The sequence below is a fragment of the Sporobolomyces salmoneus genome (assembly GCF_050403485.1).
Source record: "Sporobolomyces salmoneus JCM6883 DNA, S_salmoneus_JCM6883_v1_ctg49, whole genome shotgun sequence".
NCBI lineage: Eukaryota > Fungi > Basidiomycota > Microbotryomycetes > Sporidiobolales > Sporidiobolaceae > Sporobolomyces > Sporobolomyces salmoneus.
The window spans coordinates 103,434-121,854 of record NW_027481114.1 but is presented as its reverse complement, the minus strand read 5'-3'; the positions used below and the strand labels follow the sequence as shown (position 1 = coordinate 121,854).

Here is an 18,421-nt window from a genome sequence, read left to right as displayed (position 1 = left end):
GACCCCGGGAGGACCGTGAAGGAGGAGAATGGGTGACTTGTGAGCGTTGCGAATCGATGTTGAGGATTCAACAGACGACGCCGAGGCTACGTAAGGAACGATCGCAGTCGACTTCGGAACCTGCGCGGCGACCTGTTGCTGCTCTTGTTGCAAGCGCAAGACGGCGAGCCATTCGAGGAGGCGTTTCTTGATCTTTGCTGCGATCGGGCGGCACGTCAGCTCATCAATTCCAAATCGGAGTGAGAGTCGCAGAAGAAGTGAAAGAGTCGAAGCACTCACCTAAGCCGTAATGATCTCGGTCCAACTTGCTGCGAGCTTGATCGATGAAGTCACGAGACAGCGAGAGAGGAGTCGCTTCGGCTTGAGTCCACGGAATCGAAATCAAAGTCTCCAGGTAAGTTCCTGCGAGGTCAAAGAATTATCAAACTTCATTGCCGGCATGTAACGATCAAAGAGAAAGGCAAGACGTACTGATCACTCCGTACTCGGCACCTTGAGGGGGAGACTTCTTCAACCTCTTGCATTCGCGCATCGCAACCTTTCTCGCCTCTTGCGAAAACGATTTCTCTTCTATCTTCTTTTCCAACTCCGCGAGTTCGTCCCCTTCCGCTTCCTCGTCGTCTCCCTCCAGCGTCGGTATCCTTTTCACACTAGTCTTCGAGTCGGGGGGTTTTGATGAGGATGACGAAGCGATCGAATCTAATTCTTGTTTGATTCTCAAGAGCTGCTGCATCAAAGCGTACTCCCGGTTACTCCTTGACATCCCTCCTGTCGGATCCACTTTGTCTCCTTCGAACGTAGCAGACTCGAGAGTACCGTCAACCCTTGCGAGCGTGGCGGTCGCAAATTCGACTCGTTCGGCTGTTGAAGAGATGGAAAGGATTCGACATTTGTCGAAATGCGTGAGGGAAGTCGCGGGCGTGACAGGTAGGCAGTAGAAGAGACTGTCGATGAACGAGAGGATGGATGTGCCGGAGAGGCGTGAGAGCTGAAGGCGAAGTTTGCGATCGAAGAGAGGGACGAGCGGAGTCGAAGAACCTGTCAAGGCGTTCAGAATCGAGACAGAGATTTGTCGAAGACGAGCGACTGAAGAATCGTGTGAGCCTGGGAGCGGTTTCGATGCAGGAAGGAGGGAGACTTGAGCGGTGTAGAAAGGAGAAAGCGCAGGCGGAGAAGGATACGAGGTCGGATCGATGGAGATGCGCGCAATGCCCTCGAGAACAGCTAAGAATCCACCCGAGGAGAGCCTCTCGAGACGAATGATTCGTGCAGCGGTTCCGTCTAATTGAAAGATGCGAGAAAGGGTGAGGTCGGACCGAGTTTTGGATGGAGAGAAGTTTAGACGCACGCTCATACAGCTCTTCCGGAAGTGGTCTACCGTCTGCGAGTGTGACTGCACCTCCTGACGTGTCCGAGTCTGAAGGCACATCGATCGCTTGTAGCTTGGATTTCGAGTTGCGAATCTCAGCTGTCGAAGTGGCGGAATCGTCTTTTTCGTCGTTGTCAACCTTTCGCTCGTTCGGTTCGACCCCAGGGAAAACTTCGGATACTTCGGTAGCTACTGGGTCATTCGGCTTGAGCGGAACACAGGCGATCACGAGTTTCGAACTGCCGGAAGTTGAGCTGGCGGCATCCTGTTTCAACGTTTCTCCCGCGCTCAGTAGACTGTAGAGTAGTGCTAGGGCCTGACAGGACTCACATTGACTACCGACCTAACGAGCGCGATAGCATGCCGACTCTGAAGTTGAATCGAGAGGAGATGATTCGGATAAAGGACGGTGTTTCGAGGGAGACTGCAAGCGCGAGGAGTGAGTCTACGTGCCCAGATCAAGATACAGGTGAAATGAAACTCACGGTAAGACTGCTAGCGTATTCGGTAGTGATTCTGTCATCGGGTGTTGAGTGAAAGACGGAAGAGAGCGACGAACTCAAGTCCCCGACAACTCAAATGCCGCTTGTCCCGGACTTTTGATTGCTCTTACACGCAAAGTAGAATCTCGTACAGTACAACTGAGCAGGCCAGGAAATGATAACGGATAATCGTTCCCCAGAAAATCGGGGAAACGAGGAGTTTCGAGTTCGAAACAATTTCCGATTTCTCCCCGGCTCTCTCTTGTCTCCTCTCTTCTCACTTTCGCCTCTTCACAACTCACTCACCCGTACAACAACATGGTCAAAGCAGCACTTCTCGGAGCCGCCGGAGGTGAGTAGCTACCCCTCTCTCCTCCCCAAACAAGCTCACCCCACTTACGACTCAATTCGTGTTAGGAATCGGTCAACCTCTCGCACTCTTACTCAAACAGGTCAGTACAGCTCTCACATAAGGTTCAACGATAAGAGAGCTGACATTCTCGTGCTTAGAACCACCTCATCACTGATTTGGCCTTGTTCGATGTCGTCCCTCTCGTCAAAGGTGTCGCCGCCGACGTTGGACACGTCGATTCGCCCGCAGTCACGACTGGATACACCAAGGAGGATGATGGATTGAAGCACGCCCTCACTGGCGCCGAGATTGTCATTATCCCAGCTGGAGTACCCCGAAAGGTGAGCAGCTCTTTTTCCACGTCCCTCCTCAAAGGAACTTGGCGACTCGGCTCGGAGACTACTCGATGGATACGTTAAAGACATCTCGAGGCTCGTCTCGCAGCTGTACGGGTGTTGGTCGGGAATTCTCAACGGATTCGCCCTCCCTCCCCACACTTTCAAAACTCTCTCCTCGTTCTCTCATCGATTCCCAACGAAACCTTGTACATTTTCCCTACGTATCGTGTGCTGACTTTTTCGTGTTTCCTCATTCGTCGTCTGCCACAAATTCTTCTCCCGCTCCTCTCGCATCCGCACGAAAACCTCGCAACGTTCCTTGATCCTTCAACTTTTTTCCCCACCCTCTCACTCTCTCACTCATTCCCCTCCCTCTGCATCATGCTCCAACTTCGACATCCACTCTATTCAGCCCGGAATGACCCGTGATGACCTCTTCAACATCAACGCTGGAATTGTGCGCGATTTGATCCAAGGCGTCGCTGAACATTGCCCCAAGGCGTTCGTTTGCATCATCTCGAACCCTGTCAACTCTACCGTTCCCATCGCCGCCGAAGTCCTCAAGCAAGCCGGCGTATTCGACCCCAAGCGGTAAGTTTTCTCGCACATGCTCCTCTCTCTTCCCTTTACAAACCAGATTTCGACTTCAAAGCTCATGAATTGAACCTGCCTTTCCATCTGTAGTGTCTTCGGTGTCACGACTCTCGATGTCGTTCGTTCCTCGACCATGTCGGCTCAAGCTATCGGCAAGCCCACTTCAGCTCCTGAATACACGATCCCCGTCATCGGAGGTCACTCTGGAAAGACGATCGTACCTCTCCTCTCCCAATCGAAACCTTCCCTCCCCGAGTCCCTCTTCAAGGACGAAGAGAAGTTGGCCGCTTTGATCAAGAGGATTCAATTCGGTGGAGATGAAGTTGTTGAAGCAAAGGGTGGAGCTGGATCTGCGACTCTTTCTATGGCTTACGGTAAGTCTAATCCCTGTGAACGTCTCCAAGCTAAGACGAGCTCAATACCTGATCTCTCGTTTCTCGTTGTCGTTCCTTCTTGCGAAAAGCTGGATACAAATTCGCCTCTGACCTTCTTTCCGCCGCGTTCGACAACAAGTCGGGAGTCGTTGCTCCTTCGTACGTCTACGTCAAGGATTCGTCTGATCTCCAGAAGGAAATCGGTCAAGAAATCGACTTCTTTTCGGTTCCCGTCGAACTCGGTGTACGTATCCGTCCTCTCATATTTCGCCTCCAGGACATCGCTGATATCCTCATGTCGATCCTTTGAAACCACGTTCAGCCCAGCGGAGTCGAGAAACTTCACCCTCTCGGAAAACTTTCTTCTCACGAACAAAATCTCCTCAAGGATTGCCTAGGCGAGCTCGGAGGTTCTATCACGAGTACGTCTCCTCTCTCCTCTCTTTATGTCAGGAATGTCAGGAATGAACTCAGCACTGACTCGATGAATCGCGAATAATAGAGGGAGTTCAATTCATTCAACCCAAGCTCTGACTGAATGCTCGACTTTAAAAGCTCAGAGCTCGTCGTTATTTGTTCCCCTCAAACTTCAAGGGATTGCAAAGCCAAAGAAGCGGAGGACGATCTACGACTGCAGACTTTGGGCGGTGGAAATTAGGTTTTTATGTTTTCAGTTTTGTTCTCTTTCGTTCCTTATGTAGGCTGTCTTCGTTCAACTGTGACTATAAGTCGTTCCCTTTCTTTCCCTGGATCTCCGTCTTGTCGCCGTCAAACACCCAGGGCCACTCAAGCTCGAAGCCACTCGTTGCGAGTCGTTTCTCGCAGATTTTCCCCTTTCGTCGCTCAGCAACAGCCGACTAGCCGTATCGATTCTTCGCCCACTTTCTCGACATCCTTACGGTGTAATGCTTGGGCAGTCGATTCATCGATCTCACGAGCTCCCCAGACGTCGGCGAAAGTTGAAGTTGTTTCTCTCCATCCGATCATTCAATGCTTCGAGCTGCTCCTCCCTCGCTCCTGTCGACCCTCAGCAAACCGATACAGATCTCCTCAATGTCTACCTGGAACCGTCTCGTTCGATTTCGATCCGCTTCGGAAACTTCCCCTCTAATCGGAGAACCGCTCTCTTCCGCTCAAGACGTCGGGCTGGCGATGTACGAGGGCGAGAAAGTCGAAGTCAATGTGTATGACGGCAAGAGTATTCTGTCGCCAGGACGAAAGACGGGCAAGACGGCGGTTGTCGAGAGACTTTTGAGTCCTCTCGTAGAGGAAGAGGTCGGAACGATTCGATGTGAGTCGTAGGTTTCTAGCTGGAGTCATGACTTACCCCGAGCTAACGTGGTTCGCGCTCAGGTATCGGACTCAATTACAAGAAACACGCCGAAGAGTGCAAATTACCTATTCCCGAAATTCCTGTCGTCTTTCTCAAGCCTTCGACATCGCTGGCTTCTCCTTACCCTGATCCCGTCATCGTGCCAAAGTTTACCCTCGACGAGAAACCAATGCCAACAGCGGATTACGAGAGTGAGCTCGGAGTGGTGATTGGGAAAGATTGCAAAAATGTCACGGAGGAGGATGCAATGCAGTACGTTCTCGGTTACACAGGTCAGCCCTTTCTCCCAGAGTCACTCAAGATGAAGACGGTCTCTCGTGCAACGGGAGCTGATCGCTGACGCAGGAGACCGTCTTGTACAGCGACAAATGATATTTCCTCGAGGAAAACTCAGTTCGAAACGAGTCAATGGTGTCGGTCAAAGTCCTACGACAAAGCGTGTCCCATGGGTGAGCTACATATACTGCGATGTAGGGCATTCGCAACTTCGCATTGACGAAACTACCCTCTGGCTTCTTCGAATCTCTTCGCAGGTCCTTGTATCGTCTCGACTCGGCAGATTCCCGATCCCTCGGAACTACAACTGAGAGGACTAAAAAATGAGAAAGTCATGCAAGAATCTCCTCTAACGTAAGTCGCTCAGAAATATCGTTTTGACATTCGTCAATGCTCATCTCGACCTTGTTCCGCCCATCATCGCTCGACTCTCTTACAGAGACTTGATCTTCTCGATTCCGAAGATCGTGTCATTCCTCTCACAGGGCACAACACTAAAAGCTGGGACTTTGATCCTTACCGGCGTGAGTTTCTCGAAATTACGCTCCTCTGACTCGCTTGATTCGCGCATCTCCACTGACGAACGGGCCTTTCTCACCACTCGCTCGATCTGTAACCTCTTCTGCTCAATCTAGACACCTCACGGCATCGGAGCCTATTCGACACCTCCCGAATATTTCAAAGACGGTGATATTTTTCGGGTCGAGATCTCTGGCGGAATCGGAAGCTTAGTCAACAAAATTCAGTACGAGAAGTGATTGAGATTCCAACGAGGCCTAGTAGAGATGAGAGCCTGTCGGCCTGAAATCGATTTCTTTCCCGCTAAATCGAAGTTTTGAAAACGCTATTCGACCGCTCTCTCCTCGACAACACCAGAGAGGGGGTAACATCACAGAAGCAAGTCATCGTTTTCAGTTTTGGTAAATCAAATCGCACTAGTTGATAGGTACGGAAGGAAAGAAACAAAGGGGAGAGAAGGAAAGAGGAGGGGGAGACAGCGCTTAGAGCTTGGCAGCAGCGTCCTTTCCGGCAACGTAGACGAGGAGGTCGACAACCCTTCCTGTAAACGCACACGGGCGAAGCGAGAATGGAATGTCAGTCCGGTGTAATCGACAAAAGAAAAGAAGAAAATCGAAACATACGGGAGTAACCGTACTCGTTGTCGTACCACGAAACGAGCTTGACAAAGTTGTCGTTGAGCGAGATACCGGCGGAGGCATCGAAGATGGAGGAAGCGGTGCAACCGATGAAGTCGGTCGAGACGACGGCGTCCTCGGTGTAGTCAAGGATACCCTTGAGCTCACCCTCGGAAGCCTTCTTCATGGCAGCCTTGATGGTTTCGTACGAAGCACCCTTCTCGATACGGGCGGTAAGGTCGACAACGGAAACATCAGCGCTGTGAGAAAACGAGAAAGAAAGTCAGGAATTCGTTCTCAATATGATGAAGAACGAGTAACTCACGTGGGGACACGGAAAGCCATACCGGTGAGCTTGCCGTTAAGCTCAGGGATGACCTTTCCGACAGCCTTGGCGGCACCGGTCGAGGAAGGGATGATGTTGGCGGCAGCGCCACGTCCTCCACGCCAGTCCTTGGCGGAGGGACCGTCAACGGTCTTTTGGGTAGCGGTGGTAGCGTGACTGTTCGATAAAGCGGTCAGTCTCCTGCTCAAAGATTGAAACTCGAATGATTTTAAAACTCACACGGTGGTCATGAGGGCCTCGACAATGGTGAAGTTGTCGTGGAGAACCTTGGCGAGGGGAGCAAGGCAGTTGGTGGTGCAGGAAGCGTTCGAGATGACGGTGTCCTTGGGGTCGTACTTGTCAAGGTTTACACCTGAGAAAAGAGAAAATTATCAGTTTCGTCGAGAACTCGAGGAGAAATGAGAGAAATGATTGTCAAAACTTACCGCAGACGTACATGGGAGCATCAGCGGAAGGAGCAGAGATGATAACCTTCTTGGCTCCACCCTTCAAGTGAAGACCGGCCTTCTCCTTGGTGGTGAAGACACCAGTCGACTCGACGACGTAATCGGCTCCGGACTTGGACCAGGGGATCGAAGCGGGGTCCTTCTCGTTGTAGACGTCGATGGCGTGTCCGTCAATGACGAGCTTGCCGTCCTTGGTCTCGACGTGACCCTTGAATCGACCGTGGGTAGAGTCGTACTTGAACATGTAGACCATGTATTCAAGGTCGATGAAGGGGTCGCTGCAGGAGTCATAGAAAGGTTAGAATCAGTCGAAGTTGAGCGATAAGAGACGAGAGAAACGAACTTGATGGCGACGACCTTGGCATCTCCGTGCTCGATGGCGTTACGGAGAACGATACGACCGATACGACCTATATGCGACGGTTGATATGTCAGTTGAGTACGAGAGCAAAGTCGAATAGAAGAGAGACTGACCGAAACCGCTGAAATCGATGGAAAGAGAGAGAGAGAGCGAGTGAACGAACGTGGTAAGTACCTCTTCCTCGAGAGGGAGAAGAGCCAAGGCTGGTGTACAACTCACTTGATACCGACTTGGACAGATCCTTTTCCAGCAGACCTGTCAATCGTAGCGAGAGAGCGAGTTAGAACGAGGTTTCGAAGAGGGCCCAACCCGATGTCGAGATGAGAACCGATATCACTCGTAGCGACTCGAGACCAAGCCGATTCGTTCGATATAGGTCCTGATAGGGTTCCTGAGGCGTTAGAGCGAGCTTACATGTTGATTTTTGATAGAGACTTGGGAAAGTTGGAGGAGAGAAGTGAGTTCGCCTCAAAAGCTTCTCTCTCTCAATTCTCCAAGATTACAGCTTCAATTCATTTCAATACAGTGACTGCATCTTTGCGTCTCGGGAGATTTCTCCTCGAAATTGCTTCCGAAACATTCCGATGTACTGTACGAGAGCAGGAAATCACCGTTCCGCTCGAGGTGCTTCAGTTGAGAGGTAAATGTGAGAGGCTGAATAGATCGTAATTGGGGCATTTCGCACACAGATCGATAAGAAAGACTCGAAGAATTTTCATGCGAAGAATTGCTGATGTCGTCGCGATCTCTCCTTCAACTCGCCGTAGGGTTGATCAGAGACCCAGTCTTGATTATCTGTATCGCTCTTGCTCGCTGTAGTCTGTCGCAAGCTGGAAAGACGGGACGAAGAACAGCTTCGCAATCGTGACTCGAATTCTCTCAAACTCAGGCTCATCACCAATCTCCGCGAACTACGAGTAGATCGGCGGTCACTCAGCGACGAGCTAGTCACGTAGATGAGCGAGATCATGATCCCGAACCGAATCTGTCACGAATGGTGATACATAAAACTCTTTCAGCATCTCGTTCAAAAGTGCGAGCTCGGAAGAGTCTCCATGAAACCGACTTGCGACGTGCTTCTCAGCGTGCAGTAGCGCAGATGATCGACTCTCGTTCGAACCCGAATGTGAATCAGACGAGGCTCTGAGGAGAATCGAAAGCACTAGCCAAGGTTGCGATTTCACTCAAACATGTCCATCATACTCTCCATAAGTTTCTCCAGATCCTCGACTGCCTTTGTTCCATCTGGATTCAGAGGAACCGCGTTCCTTCCGTTTGCGCCTGAGATCGTCTTCATTCCGGTCGGTTGAGTCGAGTGAGTTGACGAGTCGGATGTTCGAGAAGAATTCGACGAGTTCGTTGCGAGAGTCGGAGGTAGGGAGGATTTGGTGCTCGGAGGAGGAAGTTGGCGGGAAGAGACGTTCGTCGCAGAATGATGTCGGAATAGATTGGGTTTCGGAAATCCACCAGAACTCGATGAAGGACGAGCGGATCGCGGTCCTTGCTCGGTCGGACGAGGGGTTATCGACGACGAGGCTTCGTGAGGCGCAACGGTGTCGATTCGAAGACCTCCTCCTCCTCCTGATCCTCGTCGTTCTTGCTGACTCCGAGATTTTGAAGGAATCGAAGGAACGTTCTTGTCTTCCGTCGTCGTCGATGGAAGCGGCTTCTTCGTCCTTTCTCCATCATTTGATTCTGATCCTGCTAGTCGTGGGCTGAGCGGGAGGACTTGCTTCGGCGCCGATCGATCTCCAGACGACAGAACGTTCTCCTTCTCGGTCGAAGTTTGTCGACTCCTGCTTCGAGAGCTCCAATTCGAGGACGTACCAGGTTCACTAACTCTCGGTATTGTAGAGTGATCAATCGTCGAAACGGCTTCTTTCCACCGAAGTTCGTTCGGACTCTTTGGCGATTTAGCTCCTGCTGTCATTTCGGACTGAGTCGGACCTCCGAGGAAGTTGGGTGAAGTCGGAGTTGCATTCTTCGTAGATGGAGGAGTCGGAGAAGTGCGGAATGACGTCGTGGAAGGAGACTGAACGGTCGAGGGAGAAAGGGAAGAAGACGCTGCGATATGAATTGCGAGAGGGCGAGGAACTTGGCCACTCGTACGGTTCGGTCTCGTTCTGACGACAGGGACTGGATCTCGAGTCGAAGAGGTCGAGAAGGGCAGTTTCGCAGGATCCGTTTCGACTCGCTCATCGAGGACCGGACTGGAGAGTGCCGACGAGAGAGGAGTAGCCAAAGGCAGAGGTGGGAGAGGAGGAGATGCGAGGGCTATCGGGAGATCTTTGTTGAAGGGAGTGGGTGTCGCTTGTGAGGAAGAGGAAGAGAGAGGTCGAGGTGGTAAAACCGCTTCTTTACTCTGTGTCGCTCCTCCTTTCTGCGGTGAAGTCTCTTTCTTTGGCGGCCGGGGCGAGTCCGAATCCGTCGCTTCGGGTTTGAAGGTGGTCCGGGTAGGCGTTTGAAGCACTTCCTGCGCGAGTTCTCCCTTGCGCTCGATCTCTTTCGAATGCGAGTCTCCTCCAATCTCCAACGGTTCTTCACTCATCTCGCCCTCTCGGTTTGACGCCCTTTCGAATCCGAACCAACTTTCCGATCTCGCCGTGACGAAACTAGTTCCAGAATTACTCCTTTCCATCGTCGGACCGCGAGTGCCCGTGGGAACTCCGAGACCCTTTCCATCTCTACTTTCTCGTTCCGTCCCATCGGCTGAATCGACTGGAGCATTCTTGCCAAGATCTGCGGATAGCGATACTGAGGGAGTTGATGTCGAGTCGGAGGAAACGAGATGAGGAGAAGGCAAGGGAGGTGTCGAGAATGATGGATTCGGTGAGACCGTCGAATCTGTCCCCGCTGACGGAGAAGGCGCAGCTGGAATCGAAGGTGATCTACCGAACGAGAACCACTTTCGACCGGTTGAAACGGATGCTGTCGAAGTCGGTCGATTTGTCGATGGTGGTTTGGACGTCGAAGGGGTCTCGACAAGGGATGGAGAGTACGCTGAATTTGGGGATGATGGGGTCGAGGAAGAAGCCGAACGAGAAGGAATCAGGAGTAAAAGTGGTGAAGAAGCCGAAATCGAGCCGTTGCGCGGGATCGCCGGGAGGTCAGGCGAGCTCGCGTCGGGGTGTGACTGTGAGAACGCTTTGTGCTGAGTGAAGCTGGCTCGGAGGGAGGCGAGTTCTTGCGTAAGCGAGTTCAGTTCGATTTGCAGTTGTTCGAGTTTCGTTTCGGCTGTTGCTCGAGCTTTCCGTTCTTCTGCGACCTGTACACCGAAATACCGGAGTCTCCGTCAGCACATTGAGAAAGGCTTATTAGGGGAAATGTAAAGCCTACGAGAGCGTTAGCCTCGCTGAACAACTCGACACTGAGATTCTCCAGTTCACTCATAAGATCCTCTTTCGTCTTTTCCAGATCTGCACATTTCTTGACCATCATCTCATTGTTCCTCTTCAAACTCTCTTCGTTTACCTTGAGTGCCGCACATTCAGTTTCGAGACCTCGATACGCCGAATGAAGGGCATAATAATCTTGCAGGAGAGAAGGCGCGGGAGCCGAGGAGGAAGTCGAGCCCGGTAACGATTGGGTCGAGGGATTCAATGCGAGGAAAGGTCGGGATTGATTGTTGGGCGAGAGTGAAGAATCGAAAGAGGCGATTGTCGAAGTCGAAAATCTCGGTTGATCAGAATTCGAGGGGCTCAAAGGTGCAGGCATTGTGGGACTCTCGCTGCCTCCTCCTCCTCCCCCTAAGCGAGGCGATGATGCGACTGACCTCAAACCGGGATTTGTGACGAAAGAGAGAGGCGCAGGTGGAACGGTCGCTTTTCGTTTGCTGTTATTGTTGCTCGAAGAAGTGACAGCTGGTGTCGAAGAGTTCGGTAACCTGAAGAAACTTCTCGCGCCTCCACTACTAGTCGAAGTCGAAGCTGATCCAATGTCTTCCTCCGCTGAGCGACTTCTTCCATCCCTCTGCAGGCTCGTACTGTTTCTGACTCCCGAACTACCGTTACTGACCTCTCTCCGTCGCAGGGTTTCCTCAAGGAATTCAGAGTGTGTCTCGGCGAGCGTCAAGTTCGATTGAGCGATTTTCAGCTGAGCTGCCAATTCGTCGTGCGTCGCTAATTGCTGTGACTGTTTCAGAGTAGTGCGAAAGTCAGATATGTTATTCGTAGAACAGAGAGGGAGCGAAACCTGCTTACCATTCCATCGACGACCAACAACAAATTCCTGACTGTCTCTCTCCACTCGCGATCCTTGACTTCCTGCTCCTCCGTCTCCGTTCCATCGTTTCCCTGCTCCAAGTCGCCATCCGACTGGATCCCCAATCCTATCTCTCCTCCACCACTCGGGCGTTGATCGAATTGTCCGAGTTCCCCTAATCCCAACCTTTCTCCGATCAAGTTCAAACTCCCCCTCTTGCCTTCCGCGTTCAAGCTGTTCCCGCTAACCGAGATATAACTCGACCTCCTTCTCGCTTCCGTGTTCTCGAGTCCAAGGAGAAACCCAGGATCAACTTGAGCGATTCCAGAAGATCGTCTCGATTTCTCGAGGGTTTCCCGCGCGTTCTCGACTAGAAACTCGTAGCGTTCCGCCCTGGAGGGTCTTCGAGAGTGATGACGGGCGATACGGTCGGGGCCTCTGGGAGTCGGATCGATTGAAGCTGGAGTTCGTTCGGAAAGAGAGAGGGAAGTTGGATAATGCGGAGTCGAGGAAGAGGAAGCCTCACGAGGCTGAGTTAGGGGGTTCGACATCGAGGTCCTTGGCACGAGTATATTCCCCTTCTAGACTTAACGTCCCTTCAATAAGCTGTGCTCGATTGAGGCTGCGAGAGGAGAGAGTTGAGGGAGATTCGAATGACGCCGATGAACCCGAACGATGGACCTTTAAGAGCTTGTACTGCTTGATCTGGCGGTGTAGATGGTTCTGCTCTGCTGTATAGCGACGATCACTTCGCGTAGGTGTCAGTCCGTCAGCGGGAGAGAGTCGACTATCACCGAACTCTTGATCTTCCGGCTCTTATTTCCTGCTTCTGTGCCCGTGGTTCGTGAGGTTGGCGTGCTGCGTGGTCTAATTGGCGTGCTGCGTGATCTACTGTGTATCGATGTGTAGCGTTCTGGCTATAGAGTGAGCTCAAGTTGAGGAGAGTTTCGCGCCGATTCATCTGCAAGTTTAGCTCACTTCCTCTCCCTCACTCGACTCTCGCTCAAACTCGCCCCACTCCATACGAACAGCTATAGATCCAACTCATTACAGCGAAAGGAACGACAGCGATACCCCCGAGACTGAAGGAGTCCCCTCGGAGAGAGGAACGATCTCATGACGACTAGAAGTACGGCATCCTCGTCTCGGACGACAGTCTACATCCCCAGGGAAGATCAAGATGTCTACCTCTACTCCCTCCGAATCGCCGTCCTCGATCATGTCATTTCGAGTTCCTCTTCCTCCTCCTCGAACACCGCCTCTGCCTCTGGATCGACCTCTACGACCAAACTCGTCAGATCCAACACGACCACGACGGCTTCGAGTCTCGCGAGACCTTCGTTGAGACATTCAGTGACGAATTCGATCAAACCTCAAGACGGATGGACGAACGCTCTTCTCTCTCTCGCAGACACTTTCAAGGACCCTTCTTCCTCCTCCTCCGGACTACGGGACAACAAATCGAGTAGATTCCCGAAGGAGTTCGTCAAAGTGTTGGACAACAAGATGGAAAGAGTAGCGAAAGGAGCAGATCCGAAACATCAAGATCAGTTACTGAGGCAGACGATCGGAGCTTTTTACGGCACCTACGCCCAATCGTCGTTTCAGAAGAACCTCAGAGAGAACCGACAGATCGAGGAAGTCATCTTGATGTTTGTCACGACGGCATCAGCGATTCTGAAGAAAAGATTGGGATCCGAAGGGGAAGATTGGAAACGGGAACTGAATCATCAAGTTGGTCAGTTTGTCGGAATCATCAGAGATGGACTCAAGAGTTGTAGTAGGGTGCCGGGAGAGCTGGTGAACCGGCTGGATTCGTATCTGAAGAAACTCGCGGAACCTCCTCAAAATCTCCCGAATTCCGCGCCGACGACAACGACAACACCGAATCATGATCGGCATCTCTCTGTCACTTCGTCAATCTCCACCTCGACCAGCTCCGCCTATCCCTCTTATTCCCCTTCCTTGCAGTCTTCAGCTTCACCAGCTTTCAACTCTCCCGCTCCCTCCTCCTCGAATCGAAATAGTGCTCTCCTCGACCCTTCTCCGACGACAACATCAGTGAATCTTGCCGAGATGCCTTTCGTGCAAGCTCTGGGTAAAGTGTTCGGAAAGTCAGAGTCAGAGGTGAAACGCGACGTGCAAAATTTGAAACGGATCTGTACTGAACAAGTTGAGTTCTTTCCCTCTCTCTCGAGTACTTTCTCTCCGCGAGGTTCGAACATTATGATACTGACAAGCTTGCGTTTCCGTGCAGGCGGCTTTCAATGATTTAAAACTCATGATCAACACCGTCGCAGCGCTCTCGAGTTCCTCGACATCCAACCAAGCATCTTCCTCTTCATCGACATCTCCCCCTCCTCCCAATTCCACCCCGAATGATCGATCTTCCGCGTCTCTCCGACCACCTTCAAATCGCAACCTTTCAATTTCCCCTTATCCCTTCGACGCGAGCGATTTCGAATCTCCTGAAGCGTTTGCGAGTTGGAAGAAGCAAGAAACGGATGAAGTTCAAGAACTACTGTTGGAAATGACGGTTCGAAACCCGGATTTGGTCAAGAATGGGATCAAAGGTGGAGTTTTGATCGCGGGTTCAGAAGAAACGAACGGGAGAATGAACAGACGGAGTAGCAGGAACCCGACTCCTGGCGAGAGGGATAGTCTCGTCATCGTCGATTCGAAAGGGGAGCAATCCTACGAACCTCTCACGGCGGAAGATCACGACGAAGGTCAAGACGGAGGACCGTTCGAGGCGGAAGAATCTCGATTAACTTTCCTCCCTCCCGATCCGACTTTCTTCTTTCGACGATTGTACGAAGTCCTCCTTCATCACGATTACTCTCTCATGTCGTCGCTACCACCGGACGAAGACGTATCACTGTCAATCTTGTCTCCTCTACACGAAACTTTCTTACTGCTTGTCAGGAAACGCTGGAGGGTACCGGTTACTCTCAAAGCCGCTACTTTCGTTGGACTCGTAGCTGGGTTGTATAAAGGAATGGGTGTACCGGAAGAATGTGTTGGAGAAGCTCTCGAAGAGGTGGAACGGGTCGAAGAGAAATGGAGGTATTGGAGATGGCCACTCGTCGATGTGAGTCGTTCGTGCTCCTTTCCTCAGCAGTGAGATTGTAACTGACATCGGATCTTTGCTATGTAGCGACAAATATTATTCAGAGCCTTGTCTCTATTGTTCGACACGCTTTTGACTAGATTTTTCGAAATCTTTCAAGGCTTGCTCCAACAACCCTTCTCTTCACTCTTACCTCACCTCGACTCGATATCGACGAATCCAGTATTCCTCGGATCGATCGGGTCGAATTTGTCGGCTACGTTGAGGGAGTTGGAGACGGGAATGCGAAAATTCGTCACGATGGCTTGGGAGGAGAAGGTGCTTGAGTTCGAAATGGGAAGGGAAGAGGGCGAGAGCGAGGTCGGTGCTTGGATCCGGGTACTCGCTTGGGTTCGAGACGAAGTAAAAGGTTTCGATAGTTGTTTCCCCGAGAAAGTTTGCGGGTAACTTTGCTCCTCTTTCGTCTTTCTATGACCGTCTACTGATATTCTCCCTCAACTTCCCGCAGACAACTGGATCCGCCAGCTTTGTTCCTCTCAGTTGCCGCACCTCTCTTCGTTGATCACCTAAACAACTCTCGAATCTCCAACATTTCGGCATCCGTCGAGCTCGTTCAGCCTCGAGCAACGGGAGGCGTGACGGATGGAGAACTCCTGGAGCTGTATCATGGCGTGAAAGAGTTGAGAGACATGTTTCAAGCTTTCTGTCCCGAGTGAGTTTCCTCTTCTTCTCTCCTGAACGTCAACAGCAGTCGCTGACAATCCCGAGCTCTTCCACCAGGGAGCCCCTCGAGATTGATTTCTCTGCTTGGTTTGAACCGTACGTACGGAAATGGCTCGCTATGACGGATACTCAGACGAGCGAATGGGTCAATCGAGCGATCGCAAAAGATGCCGTGAGTGAACTCCTGACCATCTACAACGCCCTCGTTCCGAAAACTCATCCAAGTTCGTGACTAGTTCGAACCTGAGGAAACTGCGACTCATTCTTCGTCCATTGTCGACTTGATCGAGAGTTGTAAAGCTCCGGTCGAGTTCATCCTGTCCCTCAAATGGCCTGATGAGTTTGGTCATGCCAAGTTTCTTACCGGCTTGTCACGGGTAAGTCTCTCCTAGTCTGCGTCCTGCCGTAGGCGTCTCCTTGCCGACTGAACTCTCTTTTTCGCTTGCAGACGATCGCGAAATCGATCGAACAGTACTCGAATCAACTCGAGTCCATGTTCATCGACGAAATGTTCCCGAGGAAACCTGAAGAAGCGTTGGATCAAGACGTAGCGAGACCGTCTGCATGGTTGACAAAGGCAAAAATGGTTGTGCAAGGCGACAAGAAGGTGGAACCCTTCGAGTTCAAAGCCGCTGTACGTCTATCTATCCTCACCCGGCTCTTTCTGCTCGTCTCTTGACGTTGTCTTCTCGTCGCCTTGTGTGTAGAGTTGCATCAAGCTCAACAACATTCAAGCCGCTCGAAAACTTCTCGACACGCTTTACAACAATCTCGATGCCGACAAGGTCTCGAGAATCGTCGAATTGAACACCCCGCCTCCGCCTCCAAGCGCTCCTCCTACTCAACCTCGATACCTCTTCACCGTCAAAATCGTACTCTGCGAAAACTTGTCCCCGCCTTCTGGCAACTCTCGAAGCAAGAAGCTCGACCCTTTCTTGATCCTCTCCGACCCCGCCGGATACCGAGTCGCCAAGACGAGAACCCTGTACGACACGAACGATCCGAGATGGGACGAAACTCTCGATGTATCGGTCAAGGGCGATTTGTGGTTGCGAGCGACAGTGTACAACCGAAACCTCGTCGATCATCACGACCACGTCGGATGCGCTTACATCCATCTCGATCCGCGAAAGTTCTCAGACTTCCTCGCGAAAGATGTCTGGTTCAGATTGGAAGATCAAAATCGTCAACCTCTCGACGCGAGATTGTTGTTAAGGATCTCGATGGAAGGCGAGAAAGACGATATCCGATTCTACTTCGGTCGTGCGTTCAGGAGTTTGAAGCGAGCTGAAGGTGACATGGTTCGAACGATGGTCGACAAGGTAAACAGGTCTCTCTCTTTACGAGGAAAAGAAGCGAAACTTATCGTGTCTCCTGTTGTAGATGTCTCCTTTCGTTCGACATTACATCTCTCATTCGAATCTCAAATCTCTCCTCAACACTTCCCGCTACAATTTACCTGATCTCGACAGAGTTCGCGGCAATCTCGACAAGGGAGTTCGAAACCTCAACGCTTACGTTCGCGACGCTCTCGCCTCTTCCACCAACTCTGCGACCGGGACTTTGATGATCCCTCCAGTTCACGACCCGAACGCTCCGAGCACCGTCACCCTCGAACGACTCGAGCAGAAGAAGAAGGGAAAAGGTCCTCTGACAGACATCGAAATCGAAAACGCTATTGGAGACCTCCTCGATTACTTTGAAGTGACATTTGCGACTCTCAAAGAGTCTTTGACTCCGGATGGTAAGCTCGTATTGAATCTCGCACGTCCCATCGAATCGAGTCGACTGACCTCTCATTTCCTCTCCAAACAGCTTGGCACCTCGTTTCCCTCCGCTTGTGGAAAGAAATCTTGACAACTATCGAAGGTCTCCTCGTACCTCCTCTGAGTGACCGTCCAACCGAGATGCGACCTTTGAGCGAGAAAGAGGTCGACGTCGTTTACAAATGGCTCGGCGTAAGCTCTTTTAGATCTCCCGATATCAAGCTCCGCCACTCATCGCTGACGTCTCTATCACTCTGTCAGTTCCTCGTCAACTTCTTCCACGGTGGTGGCGAAGGAGTTCCACTTGAAGACCTTCGTAATGCAAAATACCTTGGTAAGTCTCCTCTCTCCCGTCCGCAGTTTCTCCTATGAATCTCAAGCTGACGCATGATATTACAGAGCTCATCGAGGCGAGAATGTATTACGAGTGGAGTCCGGATGATCTCATGCGAGCGTCCGTCGAGACCAGTGAGTTTTCAATTTCTTCTCCCTCCCTCGTCGTTTCCGCAACCGTCGTCGGGATGCTGACTTGGCTCTCATTCGATGACAACGTTACGTTACAGTGCAACGGCATTTCCTGACGAAATCAGACTCGATCTTGAGCCGTTCCAAGTCGGTATATTCGCAACGAAATCTCGGAACGATTCGAGCGCGCAAGATCGAAAAGAAACAGCAGGCCACTAGTTCGGGTGAAATGATCTTACGGATCCTGCGAATGTAGTGAGTCCCCTTGAGCTTCAATCTCGAGCGAAGACTTTTCGCTGCCGTGACCCTTCGCACTTTTCGGCGGAGCTTCGTTGGCGGCCGAGTTTTTGGAAGAAAAAGCTGACTTTTCTCGCTTTGACCCAGTCCCGGCACAACAGATTTCTTGTCGACTCAACTTTCAACGATGCAACGACTCTCGGTCGAACAAGCTCAACGACAACAGCTCAAGTCTCAACGAGGGAGCCTTCAACGCAGTTCTGGAGGAGGAGGAGGAGTGAATCGTCTTGGAAGAAGTTCGAAAGCATTCGGAGCTCAACAACTTTCGACGATCCTCGATCGATAGAACAACCTTATTCACTAGATCCCTCTTCCCTCGAGACGTTCAAGCTCCGTCGCAATCGCTTCCCGTGTAAGAATACTGTATCAAGATGCCCGTGCTTCTTTCGTCCTTTCTCTCTATGTCGATACCCATTCTCTCCCTGGTCTTCATTGAACCTTTAATATCGTTACCCGATCGCCACTGACCACTTTTTTGTGTATTCCTATCGTA

At 51.5% G+C, this 18,421-nt stretch overlaps 5 protein-coding genes across 5 annotated transcripts; 3 read left to right on the top strand and 2 right to left on the bottom strand.

Annotated features, from left to right (window-relative positions):
* JCM6883_000086 (uncharacterized protein) lies at positions 1-1,892 on the bottom strand (the record flags this gene model as incomplete). Its single annotated transcript, XM_076634026.1, has 6 exons — positions 1-197; positions 280-402; positions 472-1,281; positions 1,349-1,634; positions 1,700-1,793; positions 1,855-1,892. Coding segments are annotated over 6 exons (1,548 nt in total), but the record flags the coding sequence as incomplete, so codon positions are not given.
* Positions 1,893-2,169: 277 nt separating this feature from the next.
* Positions 2,170-4,043, top strand: JCM6883_000085 (malate dehydrogenase; the record flags this gene model as incomplete). Its single annotated transcript, XM_076634025.1, has 8 exons — positions 2,170-2,203; positions 2,269-2,303; positions 2,362-2,544; positions 2,954-3,132; positions 3,226-3,509; positions 3,599-3,753; positions 3,832-3,931; positions 4,012-4,043. The coding sequence occupies 8 exons, from the start codon at positions 2,170-2,172 to the stop codon at positions 4,041-4,043; spliced, it is 1,002 nt and encodes a 333-aa protein (XP_076486026.1).
* Positions 4,044-4,562: 519 nt separating this feature from the next.
* Positions 4,563-5,876, top strand: JCM6883_000084 (fumarylacetoacetate hydrolase family protein; the record flags this gene model as incomplete). Its single annotated transcript, XM_076634024.1, has 6 exons — positions 4,563-4,800; positions 4,863-5,114; positions 5,205-5,291; positions 5,376-5,472; positions 5,558-5,642; positions 5,754-5,876. The coding sequence occupies 6 exons, from the start codon at positions 4,563-4,565 to the stop codon at positions 5,874-5,876; spliced, it is 882 nt and encodes a 293-aa protein (XP_076486025.1).
* A 243-nt stretch (positions 5,877-6,119) lies between these two features.
* JCM6883_000083 (uncharacterized protein) lies at positions 6,120-12,158 on the bottom strand (the record flags this gene model as incomplete). Its single annotated transcript, XM_076634023.1, has 11 exons — positions 6,120-6,178; positions 6,261-6,514; positions 6,580-6,756; positions 6,820-6,952; positions 7,026-7,324; positions 7,390-7,456; positions 7,521-7,528; positions 7,627-7,662; positions 8,598-10,672; positions 10,744-11,538; positions 11,607-12,158. The coding sequence occupies 11 exons, from the start codon at positions 12,156-12,158 to the stop codon at positions 6,120-6,122; spliced, it is 4,455 nt and encodes a 1,484-aa protein (XP_076486024.1).
* Positions 12,159-12,723: 565 nt separating this feature from the next.
* On the top strand, positions 12,724-18,214 carry JCM6883_000082 (uncharacterized protein; the record flags this gene model as incomplete). The annotated part of the gene is made up of 14 exons (XM_076634022.1): positions 12,724-13,779; positions 13,865-14,698; positions 14,765-15,120; positions 15,186-15,389; positions 15,458-15,572; positions 15,637-15,777; positions 15,849-16,034; positions 16,108-16,701; positions 16,784-17,144; positions 17,216-17,358; positions 17,428-17,500; positions 17,566-17,634; positions 17,730-17,886; positions 18,016-18,214. The coding sequence occupies 14 exons, from the start codon at positions 12,724-12,726 to the stop codon at positions 18,212-18,214; spliced, it is 4,488 nt and encodes a 1,495-aa protein (XP_076486023.1).
* Between the last annotated feature and the right edge of the window lie 207 nt (positions 18,215-18,421).